This window comes from Pempheris klunzingeri, chromosome 13 (genome assembly GCF_042242105.1).
Source record: "Pempheris klunzingeri isolate RE-2024b chromosome 13, fPemKlu1.hap1, whole genome shotgun sequence".
Taxonomy (NCBI): Eukaryota; Metazoa; Chordata; class Actinopteri; order Acropomatiformes; family Pempheridae; genus Pempheris; species Pempheris klunzingeri.
The window spans coordinates 4,203,442-4,216,796 of record NC_092024.1 but is presented as its reverse complement, the minus strand read 5'-3'; the positions used below and the strand labels follow the sequence as shown (position 1 = coordinate 4,216,796).

Below are 13,355 nucleotides of genomic sequence, written 5' to 3'. Positions count from 1 at the left end.
AGTGATCTGGCTGATCCAATTGCGTTTAGATTGCAATCAGAATCAGAATTCCTTTAATAATCCCCAGGGGGAAATTGTTTTTTGTTACACACAGCTCCAAAAAGAACAAGAAAATATGTATATATTATATTTATTCACTCTGCATGGATTTACATCTGCTTTAACATACATTTTCCCTGATCCTCATAAGACAGCCATGTACAGATTTTTTAACAGTCGACAAATCTCGTGAAAAATCCATTATCAGCAATACAATTCTTGCTTTAAGAAAGGCTCAATAATCTCACTCTCATACATACGGCCTGCGGTCCAAAACCGGCCTGCCAGAGGGTCCAATCCAGCCCGCAGGATGACTTTGCAGAGTGCAAAAATTACAGGGAAGACAAATTTCAGGTCGTTCATGTTTTGTAAAAAGATTAAATTAAATGTGAACATTTTCAGAATGTACTTGTACTTTTTTATTATTTCTAGGTTATTATGCTATGATTTTACTGGTCCGGCCCACTTGAGATCAAATTGGGCTGTATGTGGCCCCTGAACTAAAATGAGTTTGACACGCCTGCTCCAGGGACTCTAGTTTTTATCAAACTTTACTCAAGCAGGAGGATATAGTGCAATTATTTGGTACTATTTTCAGCTTTGGACCAATACTCATTTGGTGCTCTAGTGAGTATTTTCAGCAGTAGAACGGTGTATGAGGAATTGAGTAAAAAGAAACTACAGTGTGTGCTTATGGTAGGGCAGTGCCCATCGGGACTGTGTGCCGTTTGGAATGGGACAGGTTCTTGACCAAGTTCTGTTTGCAGCATTCTCAAGAGCCACTCATCTGATCGACATACACATCCACTAAGGGCAATATATATATGTGTGTGTGTGTGTGTGTGTGTGTGTGTGTGTGTGTATAATATTTTTATTTATTTATATTGGAAGAACAAGGTCCGAGCCGAAACAAAGTAAGATGAAATGACATCGCTTTGGAATGTGGGAATGGCATTCTTTTTTCCTGCTGTACTGAATTTGACATTTTATAGAACACTTAAAATGATGATTAAAATGATGAAAATAATTGTTCGTTGCATCCCTAAAGTAATTACTTTAGACAAAAGTAGCAAAGCCTCACAGATGAGAAGCTGGAACCAGCAAATGATAAATCATCTAGATTATTAAATGGTTGCAACTAATAACATTCTTCCATTATTTTCTTACATAATTGTTGATCAACCATCACAGTTTTTCCTAGAACGCATGGATCAAACACATCGGTTTACTTCATTGTAGGATAAGGACACATAGTAAAATCTTACATCAAAGCTGGAACAAGTGAATGTTGATCATTTTTCTTGTATAATGACTCAAATGAGTTATTCTTTTTCAAAATACTGTAGCTATGAATTAATTTATGTCAAGTCACTCATTGTTTGAGTTCTACGTCAAACAACTATTAAAATTCCTGTGAATGAATTGTGTGTCAATAATTGATAACAGATTCACACTTTTCTCAGCACACATTTGGAACCACAGGTATAGTTCAGGTGTAACAGCTCAGTCTTGCCCCCCCGACTGTACTACAGCTAGTGCCATCCTAACTAATAGACTGGTAGAGTTTTTCTGCTAAAGTCTGTGCGTCTGAGTGTTGGTGAGGATTCTTTGCTGCGAGTGTGTTTGTTTGTCTGTGTGTGTGTGTGTGTGTGTGTGTGTGTGCATGCATGCACATCTTGCAGAGGTCATTACCGAGACAGATGACAGAAACAGTTGGCTCTAAACGGGGGAGAAATAATTAGCTCTCTGAGAGACGGAGAGAGAGAGACACACACAGAAAGAGAGAGAGTGAGAGATAGAGAAAGACAGAGAGAGAGGGATTTCTGCCTTTAAAAAAAAAAAAACAAGCGTATTTTCTGGCAGACGTCAGTGTGAAAATGGTCTGGCACTGAATGCAGACGTAGTTCAATCCAAGTCTTGTGTAGCGAGTCTAATACAGAGCTTGTTGGGAATGGTGACAATGCATCCCAGTCGATCTGTGTGATTTCTTATTACACACTGTCAGTAGCTTAATAAACTCCTCTTAACATTTTCTTCCACTCTGGCATGTCCACAGAGCTGAAACACAAGAAAACCAGAGAGACAAATTCCTCAGTAGCACAGTGCATCTAATCTCAGTACAATTATCAGATTCACGCAGTAATGAAGGTGCTTAATGCTCATTCATTCATTCATTCTTTCATTCATTCACATTCATTGGTCTGGTTGTTTTTAAGGCCACTACAGACTGTGTTTTTGTGATGTCTCAGTTGAAAGTTGACTGTATTGAGAGGAATGTGGTGAAATCTTTAGTTGTCTTAGAGTGAACTTTAAATATGGATGCACACATATGTGTGTGTGTGTGTGTGTGTGTATGGTGATTTTGCCATCAAGGATGAAGTAATTATTTTAAGCCAATGCGGAATAATAACAGAATAATGTTTAAAATATAAATAAATCATTTTAATTAAACACTCTCCAACCAGTAGCTGTGCTTAAACTGACATAATAAATAACGTTTATCGTGGTGAAAGCAGGAAGCCCACTAAATCAGTCTGCACAATAAATAAATAGGATTGCCTCTTACAGTATTTGTTATCCACAGGTGCTTTATACTGTACGGATAGCGATCCTATAAACTGCTTCACCAAACTATTTTTACTCCTCGTTTCTAATTAACTGTTAAAAGAGATACACCATCTGCCTTTGGCCGCACAGTTGTGTGGCATGTTCACATTGTGCCGCCGTGCACCATCCCGAAAACAACGTGATTTCCTGGAGAGGTCGGAGCTGTTGTTGTCGTCATGCATCACTGTGATTGGCACAGCTGTCTCCAAGAGCAATAAGACCGGTGATTACAGTGGCTGAGAGCATAATTATTAATCACCATACCCTAAGATCTATATTCGTTTTTTTAATGGCCCATTTTGTGCTGGACACTTGTGCTTGGAGATCCCCACACAGTCTGTGCACCAAAGACCTTCTGCTTTGCATTTGTCGTTGCACTTGCAAGATTGAAATATGGGCCAGTGTTCCTTCTGATTCCTGCGTGGTGGACCAGACTGATGTATTCTAAGGGGTGCCAGTGTACTCCACAACAGCTTGTCAAATGGTCTAAAAGCTACGGAAACCTCCTGCCCTCAAACCTTCCAATGCTGAATGAAGCAGCGTTACTATAGGGAACAAACAATCCGTGTCATGAACGGCCAGCTGTGTGGAGGTGAGACAGGAGCCAGGGTTTAAACTTCTCTCTCAGCTCCTTTTTTTTCTCTTCATGTCTTTAATAGAACTATTTCTGTCGGCTTTAATGTGAACAACTGAGTTCAATACTTTGAATGTCTTCCAGGAGAGGCTGAAACTGAAAATGTGCACTTCTCCCCCTCTCTACGACAGCCAGCCCCCCCCCTCCCTACCAGCCGGCTGTTCAGAATATTATTAAGCACATTTGCCTTCCAAAGATGTCCGACAACACATTGTGCAAAGTAGTACTTTTTGAGCATAACATGGCACTTTTCATCCACTGATACCCTTTTTCTTTCAAGTCAGTTTGCTCAGTCTTGAACCAGTTCTTTACATTTGGACAGCAAAAGAACCGTCTCTTCAGAACGGCACGAACACTTGGCTGGTCTTGAAGAAAGAATCGCTTACATCATTGGCTGGGGGCTGGATTATCGTGACCAACCAAGACTAAATAAAACTTCTTTTTTTTTTTGTAAAACGACATCTTCTTGAATGTAACTGCTATCCATAGCATTTGCAACGAGCGGCACAAATGCAATGGATCAGTGTTGTTTGGATGCAAATGTAGGCTTGCAAATCCAGGAGCAACACTTGTTAAGAGATGATGTAGTCTGCCATTGCTTTTGCTGTGCTTAAAGTTGATGCTGGCACTACTGGGAAAGCAGAGATGCATACAGATGTGTGCAATTCTCTACCCCATGGAAAAGCAAATTGGTTCATAAAATGTTAGCTCCAGCCCAAAACCAGAACTAAATTCTTATTGGTGGAAACGGGGGCCCTATTTTAGCCACCCAGGAGTGAAGGTGTTTGAAGCAGTGCATGAACATCTATCTCAAACACTCCTTCTTAAATCAGATTCATGAAGCTTCCACTGTCACTTTTTGTGGGTACAAGTGATCGCAGTACCATGACTACCTTTAAGGAGAGACTATTCCAAATTCTGTACCGTCGTCCCCTTTTGTACGATTCATCACGTCAAGACTACAAAAACATGCAAAGGACAGAATTGGTCGAGAGATATCTAGGAGGCTGCCTGATGCAGTCAGAGGACCACTTAGAACAGGTATATAGACTTTTAAATTGGCAAGATAGCTCCAGTGTGTGCGTGCCGTAGACTATACATCTATATTTTACAGGTGAGTTCAATTCTTTTGAGTCTGTCGACATCTTGTTTTTAACTAACATTTAGAAAATAGATTTTTGACATGTTTTAGCCAATCCAGAGTCATGAATTGATTTTTAAATTCCTTACCAAATAGCACGTTGGTAGGGAATTTTGGATGCAGCGGATTATTGGCTAGTAAACGCTAGTAAAAAATGCTAAGCTAACGTCAACCAAGAATAACAAAAGAATAAATAACCTGTAGACGTGCATGAAGCACCTCTCTTAAAGTGTCGCCGTCCGTGGAGCGTTCAGCTTCTTTTGCACTGGCTGTGGGCATGCAAGCATTAGCTGTGCTTTCAGACGCGGTACATTCCTCAGCTTAGATGGATATATTTTGTGTCTGACCAGATGTTTCCTCTGGTAAGACGTGCTGCCACAGCCAGCTTTTCATTTCACGTCACAAATATTGCAGCAAGTGTTGAGTATGTCAGGTTTTGAAAAGTGTGACCACATTTGGCTCACCAAACTGACTTGAGCTTGAACAAGCTCCTCTCTCTCTTTCTTTCTCGCCCAGATGTGCTCTCAGGTACCGAAATTTGACACTGAATGATTTAACATGAACTGGCACTTGGCACTGCTGACGTCATTCAGTTGGTGTCAAGGCGTTTTTGTCTTGAGCGAGGATGCACATGGTAGGATTCACTGCATTATCTAACATCCCTCAAAATGATTTCGTACAGTCTGACACAAATTAAGACCAGCGTTATATCAGACTCATCTAGCACAGCGTGGCGTGCAAAGAACCTGCTAGATTGCTGTTATTACAGTGTGTTAAGGCCTTTAGTGTGAATGGATCGCTGTTTCTCTCTAGTGCTTTGAAAACAAACAGAATTCAAGCCAATGTAGAGCTGTAATATGCTTCACTGACTTGTCCTTTGTTTTCTGATATAAATCAGAATATTGAAAGCAGTAAAAAAAAAAATAGGAATCATTATTCATCTTTCAGATCACGGTCTCTGAGATGACCCTTCATTTGAATAGCAGGCTTAGTCAGTGCAGTCCATTTTATTTATGAAGTTCAAAGTCTTTTCCACTCTCCATAAGTTCGCTCGCCAACATTGGTTAGCTCAGCTCGTCTAAGTTTGAACTTGCAATGTGAAAAATGTTTTTTCTATTGACATTTCAGTCCTGATAGCTTCTGCTGTATCCATAAGCCTGCTGGCCTCTCCACCTCCCATTAAGCATAATGCGGGGTGGAAATGTCTCTCTTAACTCGCAGAACACCTCTCAAATCCCTCAGAGACCAATAGCTGGAATGACAAATCGGAGGGCGCGTCGGTATGGCATTTAAGGCTGCTAACGAGATAAAGCGCCCGAGCTTGGCACCTCTCACCCGCTTGCTACTCCTCCGCCCCGCTTACTGTCATCTGTGCAGCTAAAGAGCTTTAGCAGAGAGGCCCCTAAAGTGGGGGCCATGAGCCAGCTTGGCTTTATCCTTCCCTTACCCCCTCTTCCCAATCTCCCTCCTCTCTCCCTCCCTTCCTCAATTCCTCCCACCATCACACATAATTAAAAGTGCTGGGCTGGGTGCCCAAGTGGCTGAAGGCTATGAGTCACTCCCCAGGTCTGGGAGAATGAGGGATAAATCACCAAGGGGAGGAGGGCTGGAACTCCTCTCTCCCCTCACACCTGGGTTCATTTGGGGGGACCCTATTACTAGGTCCTCCAATTACCCTGTCCCGCCAGCCTGAATTTATTTGTACTGCTCCCCCACCACCATAAAATTATAACTTTGCGTAATAATTTTTTGCTTGATGCAGTCCAACCCAAGGTTAATAGCTGCCTAGCTGACTTTGAGGAGGCTGAAGGATGCTGCCGCTCCAATGCTTTTCTCCTCCTCCTTACACCCCCTCCTCTCACCCTCTTGTTTAGCCTGTAAAAGTAGTGCAGGGAAGGGGAGTGGAAGTGCCTAGCAGGAGTTATTGTCCAGTGCAACCCCATTAATGGTTCCCCAAGGTGCTATAAGTGTCTCTCTTATGGGAGAAACCGCCATTAATTGTCTGATCAAACCTTGAGACCCTTACTGTTTTACTGCATTGTAGGCCCTGAACTGCATTCAATCGAGGGCCCTCATAGAATAGATTTCCATCTAATGAAAAGATCTCAGTAAGGTGGAGTTTCTATTAACTTCTGATTGATAAAAGTTTAGCTTGTTTATTGAACTTGTGTGTTGTAAAGTTTAGACTGCTGTTGATTGTGATTTCAAGTGCACCCAAAAACCTCAGCATTGCACCAGATCAAGGAAACCTGTACGTACTTCTGGTAACTTATAGTACTTCAGGTGGTTTTAATTATTCTTGGCAGGTGTCTTTGATCATAAGGATTCCTAGAAATATGAAAAAAGTAAGGTGGAACCAGGAAAACTTAAGTTGTGCAATAGTAAAATGATGCCAGCAGTAACTTAGCTTAGGTGATGCCTGGTAGTATGATGCTAGTTCTAAGAGTGAGTATATTCCTGTCCCTTGAAACACTTTCATAAAAAATCTTAAGTCAGCGCATACTTTCTACTTTTATTCAGACCTTTCAACCACATCTTTCAGTTCTGGATAAAGTAAGTAAGGAGTTAAGATTTTATGTGAAGGTACTAGTGCAGATTTGATCCCTAAGTTTCAATACTGATACCAAATCAATACTGGATTCAATACTAAAAAACTGAAGAAGCCTAACTTTTAAATGACAAATTGAAACACAACCACCTGTAAAATACTTTCGTAATCAAGGAATAAGAAAAGAAAAGAAGAGAATGAATGAATTTCAGCAAGCATTCAACAGTTCTTGGGCAGTTCAGTTCCTTTTCGACAGCCTCACCCACCCACCCACACATATACATGTATTGTATGTGGTCATGTGTCTCACTAGCCAACACAAGAGTTTTCAATGTCAGCATATTCAGAAATGTAATTCTTGCATATCCTGAATAATCGTCAAGGTTTTGACATCAGTTATTCAAAGCACTCATTTGCATGAGCTGCTTAATTGGAAAGGAAACAAATACTTGTTAAAATGTACCCACAGCTTCACTATATATATTTAGAGCTGAGCGTAGGCCTTTTATTTTTGGTGGCATTGGGCAAAAATTTCATAACAACCTCTCAGCACATTGTAATCAGTGGTGGAAATGGGGGGGGACGCACCGAAAACGGTGTTTCTGCTCAGATTTAGAAAATCGACTGTGATAATATTATGGTGGAGATCACATGTAGCTAGCTGTTTTACAGTTTTGAAAGCGTGTTCATGAAACATGTATAATTTATTGTGCTTGAAAGCACCACAAATCCAGCTAGAGCCCATAAAGCCAGTGGGAAGGCGTGATATTGCAAGGTCGCTAGTATAGTTCCCAAAGTGGCGTCTTTGTGTCAGCGTTGTAATGACCAGCCGCTTTAGGTATGCTGTACCTCCAGGAAGTCGCTTCAACTGGTTTTTGTTTGCCAAGAATATCACAACTTCCCCTAAAACTTCAAAATGTCATTTTTACATTTCTGTTTTTAGAAACAAATTAAAAAGGTGGGGCACGTGTTAATGAGTGAGATTTAGAGGTGCAAAGCAAATCACTTCCAAACCTAACGCAAAAACATGAAAGTGGTATCTTCTCATCTCACTCTTGGGAAGAAAGCGAGTTAAGACTATTTTCCCAAACTGTTCCTTTTAAACATAATAAACCCAGCTATTTTCAGTGTGTGTTGCATTTCTGTTGTTTGAGTTGTGCTCTCATTCAACTCAGTAATGACTGACCGAACAAATTTCTCGAGCCAACGCGAAGGAAAAGTTGTCAGCTATAAAACAACAACAATAAAACCAACAGCAGCCCCACTCATCAGTGCCATACTGTACTTCATTGATAAGTTACACACTATGCAAATCAAAACTAGACCTGTTAAATTAGCTGCAGCTAAATTATCATCTTTAATCATATTTGAAACCCTTTTGCAGAAAGGCTCTCTTGGATAATGCACCTCATCTCCAGCCCCTTTTAGCAGGGCCATTTGTCTAAAAAAAAAATTAAAAAAATAAAGATGGAATGAGCTTTTATCGATTTCCTTTTTCTTGTACCTTTCCCTCCGACTCCTCCAACATGTCATATGCAGAACTCCCATGAATCCAGTGTGACTTCTAAAAGTGTCTTAATTGTCGCTTTAAAGGCCAAATCAAGATGAAAAGTCTTCAGCTGTATGAAGTTGACAGGGGAAAAAAGAAGCAAAGAGATGCCTGCCTTGAAATTACATTTACTGTCGTATTAAAAAGAGGAAGCTTTTTCTTTTTCGGGGGGGAATCAGAGAACTGAGTGGAGCTTTGAACTGCGGCTGGTGTGTGTGTGTGTGTGTGTGTGTGTGTGTGTGTGTGTGTGTGTGTGTGTGTGTGTGTGTGTGTGTAGGGAGGTGCATGCAGTGTTTTAACTCCAGCCTCATCCTCAACACATCTCTCCTCTCTGTCTCTGCTTTTCTTCCAGATCCACATCATTGACTTTGATGATGAGAATAACATCATTAATAAGAATGTCCTCCTGCACCAAGCTGGGGAGATATGGCACATTGGCGCCAGTCCTGCAGATAAGGCTGTGCTCACCACCTGCTATAACAAAAGTGAGTCCTACTGTTTCCTTCTGTCCCTGGCTCCATTCACTGCCTCTTTAGGCGTCATGTTTCTCTTTTTCTTTTCTTTTTGCTGTCTTTGTCTCTTTTTTTTGCATAAACTTTATCTTGCTATTCATTTCTCTTTGCCTTGTCCTTTCCATCTAATGACGTCGTGCAGTTTTGTTAATAATCGTACCACACGTTATTGGTTTTTAACAGGTGATCGATAACAGCCAGTCTTTCTTCAAAGGTGCAACAGGAGCAACTGTGTTAGAAGTCATGTTCAGCCTCTGATAGAATCAATACTAATGTGTGGACATGACGACCCACATGATGGATAATAGCAGCAGCTGCAAAGTCGCTGTCTGGCAACATTTTTGAAGGACACAACATTGTCTGTGCTTTTATGTAAGGTTTTCTTCTAACTGCATAACTTCAAATACAGTTTTTGGTTCGCTGCATTACATTTATAAAGAAAAGAATCAAATGCAACAACACAAATGAGTTCGGATCATGACATGTCATCCTTGCATTCGCCTTTTGATACATGACATTTTATGCTTCGGCAGCGTCCCTGCGGGTAGAACAAGAAGAACCGGCTCCAAGCACCAGTGACTAGATTAACAATCAAGTTTTATCACCCCCATAACCCTCTCAGTTGACACAGATGCACACTGCCATAGCTTTGATAAAAAAAAAAAACTACTGTTAACGAGCACAAGGGTGATTAGGATATGGTCCTCCCAATCAGTATCACCTGGTAACACATTTATTGCAATTATCCCGATATTTGGGGACATGACAAGATGCAATTACATGTCTTTGATGCATGAAATAAGAGCCTAACCGTACTGCATTAGTACTAGCAGTGTGTGTATGTGTGTGTGTGTGTGTGTGTGTGCATGTATATACACACACACATATATATATATATACGTACATATGTGTATGTATGTATATGTGTGTGTGTGTGTGTGTACATGATGACATAAGAGTGCATTGTTGCCCCCGACATCTCCAAAGGGCTGATTGTGATTAGGATTAGGATTAGTTAAGGTTAGGGCCAGAGGCTAAAGAATGCGTTACATTAATTAGCGTTACAAGTACAAGAGGGTGTGTGAGTGTATCTGAGGTCGTGTCATTCAGGATCAGCCCCGTCCGATAGGGCGCGGGGCCGGATGATGCAGAGTGTAGTGCAGGCCTTTGGGGTAGACACAGCCCACCACTCGCTTTCCCCACTCCCCCTCTTTTTCACCCTCCGTCTTTCGCTCTCTGTCAGCTGAGCTTTACATGCTTGAGTTCACAGGATGACAGCCACTCTGGACCGGGCTGAAGCTCAGACAACCCACTACGCACTGCTGCGCACACCACACACTTACACACACGAAAAAATATATATACAAACGCACACACAGGCGTGACAAACACGCATACAAGACTGCGTTCATATAGCGTTTCCATACCGCCTCCCACTGGCAGTCCTGTATGTGAGCTAGAAAAGGCTTTTGTTCAAGATGATTGCTTGCTCACTTACTGTGAGTGCAAGGTTGTCTAAAACCACTCAAGAGCCTGTGGACTTGCACTACGTTGGTTTTTTAATTTGACAAATAGGCCCAACGCCAGTGTTTCATAGCCCAGCGCCTGCCCACACACTGTCAATAACTACATCAAAACGAAATTAGGCTCTTTTGCTCACTGTTTTCTCTCTCTCTCTTTCTGCTTTCTCTCTCCCGCTCCCTCTCTCTCTCTCTCTCTGTGACTGGTTATGCCCTCAAGCCTCAAACTTTTAGTCCAATTATTGTATCAGCTCTACATTCACTCCACTAGCTCCAATTAGCAGCTCTGGCTCTGGTGTGGATGTGCCAAAATAACTCATTTGTGATGTGGATTTGGAGGAATGTGTAGCCACATCACACGTCATCACCCCCCCCTCCAAAAAAAAAAAAAAGAACAAAACACACACACAGTAGTCTAACAATCTGTGAACGACACTGAATGACTGGTGTGTGTGTGTGTGTGTGTGTGTGTGTGTGCGCGCGCACTGTCCCCCCTCCAGCTAGTGACAGCAGGGTGGTGTCCTGTGCGGCAATTTGGCGGATGCCCTCTGATTGGGAGACAGGAAGCCACGAGTCACCTGACGACTCCGCCCACAACCCTCAAACCCTGGAGCTGCTCTGTCACCTAGACGACAGCGCCCACAGCAACGCCGCCTGGTATGTATTGCTGGGGAACAGTCGTACTCACAATACAAGTGATGCAAGTGCAACTATTGGTTTGATCCACAAGAGTGGATTGTTTGTCTCGTGTGTGTATTTGGAGGATGGGATATGATATGTGTTTGTGTGGACTACCCCTTTATAACAGATGGGGTACAAACAAAGCCTGAGACGCCTTGAAAGGCCCTCTTATAGGCTGGTGATGCAGTGATTAATATAAACATGGCTTAGTTTTCATCATTGACATGAGTTATGTAATCTTAATTGATTGCTCCTAAAGCTTTGGCAATATTTATTTATAGTTTATTGTGAAATAATATTTTGATTTGGCAATTAGAATATTGAGATGTATCTTAAATTCCAGGTTTTTTAAGGCTGTGCCTCAGTTAAGTATAACATTTTCTGATTTTAGTGGCTTTAGCTCAATAAATGAACAGTGACTTTTTGTTTGTTTGTCGGTCATCATATTCACAGTACATTTTATTTTGAAAATACCGTTAACTCAAGGTCCACTTGCCAACTTTTTCCAGAACTGTCACCTGTCTTCATCAGCAGGGCATGCATTGAAAGCTCAGTGGTTGAGCATACTTTGACTTTGAGTTAGTTTTATTGAACAAGTTTTCTACAGCACAAATGGCGATCCAGCAGTGACATAGTGATTTATGGTTATATCCTGATATTTTTACCCCTTAGCACATAACATATCACCTCATCACAGGGTGCATGCCTGTGTTGTTAGCGGTTCAATTCATTTCCTCTCTCACGCTGTGTAGTTTGATTATTTTTAGGCCTGAGAATGTAAAACTATAGTGTATTTCAAAATAAAAGAAAAAAACTGAAGTAAAAACTAACCTGAACAAACTAATATAACCTTATGTAGCCAAACAGAACTTTTTCGTATTTCCTACCCCTGTAATCTTCTTGCAACTCCTTAGATTCATCTTGTGACCACTTGCAAGCATCTCAACCTCCAGCGACACGAATACCCATCAACATAAACATATTTTCATTCGTTTCTAAATTTCCCGTAAGACATCTCACTAAATGATTAGTTGATATTTGCTTCAACCACGACAATATCACAAACTCAGATATCTTAATACAATATGCCCAGTGAAGCACGGTGATGCTGTATATACTTAGTACGGCATCACCAAGAGAGTACGCTCATGTAAGTTGAGGAGCCAGCCAGCCAGCACACACTGCACCACTTTGCAAAACTTTTAGGCAACTCTGGCAGGGTTGAAGAATATTAGTCGGTCCATAGTCTTTTTCATTTCAAATTACCTTCATGAATTGCAATTGTCTGTGTCTTTACACTGCTGGAGACAGTATGTTAAAGTAAAGCAAAAGCACAGCCCAACCTCTTTAAATTCACACTTTCATTAAGACCATTGAACTCAACTGCCAGTTGTGTCTGTATAATCTTTATAAACAGACATCAATGCAGAATCTGGCAGGGACAAGATTTTGCTAATGGAGCAGTTCAGGATTCTGTTTGTAGTCCATTTGTAGTCCACTGACCAACCAGTTTTGAGTGATGGAATGCAGTGTCTGTAAACTTGGAACCAATACACTGCCATTTGACAGCAATTTAGCTTTTGATTAGGTTTTTTAAAAAATGTTTGTCCTGATGTCAGTCATTTGTCCTGTGGATATCCACTGGCTACACTGGAAGCCCCAAAACATTGGCCCTTGACCCCGTTTAAAACTCGTTTTACAGATTGTGTTCTGTAATGCATCTCAGTGGAGTAAGGACTCGGGTAAGTTGCATTGGAGGAAGAGGGCAAAAGTGAAAGTCGTGCGCCCTTTCTATTTATTCAATCGACAATCATTTTTTAATCCAATATTTGGAATCAAAATGTGAGATTCCCAAACATTCCTACCTCTAGGAGCTGCCAACGTTTCTGTAGTTTTAGTTGAAAATTCCATGTTTTTGTTTCCCCAGGCAGATTTTCTATGCTGAGCTGAAGCGAAAAGACAGAAACACAAAGAGTTGTAGATGCAGTCTGTACTAAAAACATTGTGGTGGTTTAACTCAAACTGTTGAAGCTGCATTTACAACAAATCCTTCAACACTTCCAGTGGAATTAGGAAGGGAAGTCTTGCTTGCTGATATAAATACAGAGTAATAGTGATTACAGA

General features: G+C 41.2%; 1 protein-coding gene across 1 annotated transcript in view; it reads left to right on the top strand.

Moving 5' to 3' along the window:
* Positions 1-13,355, top strand: part of eipr1 (EARP complex and GARP complex interacting protein 1) — a 51,793-nt gene that overhangs the window by 684 nt on the left and 37,754 nt on the right. The window contains exons 3-4 of the mRNA XM_070842599.1: positions 8,871-9,003; positions 11,051-11,207. Of these exons, the coding sequence (XP_070698700.1) occupies positions 8,871-9,003; positions 11,051-11,207 (290 nt within the window). The remainder of the gene's footprint in view (positions 1-8,870; positions 9,004-11,050; positions 11,208-13,355) is intronic.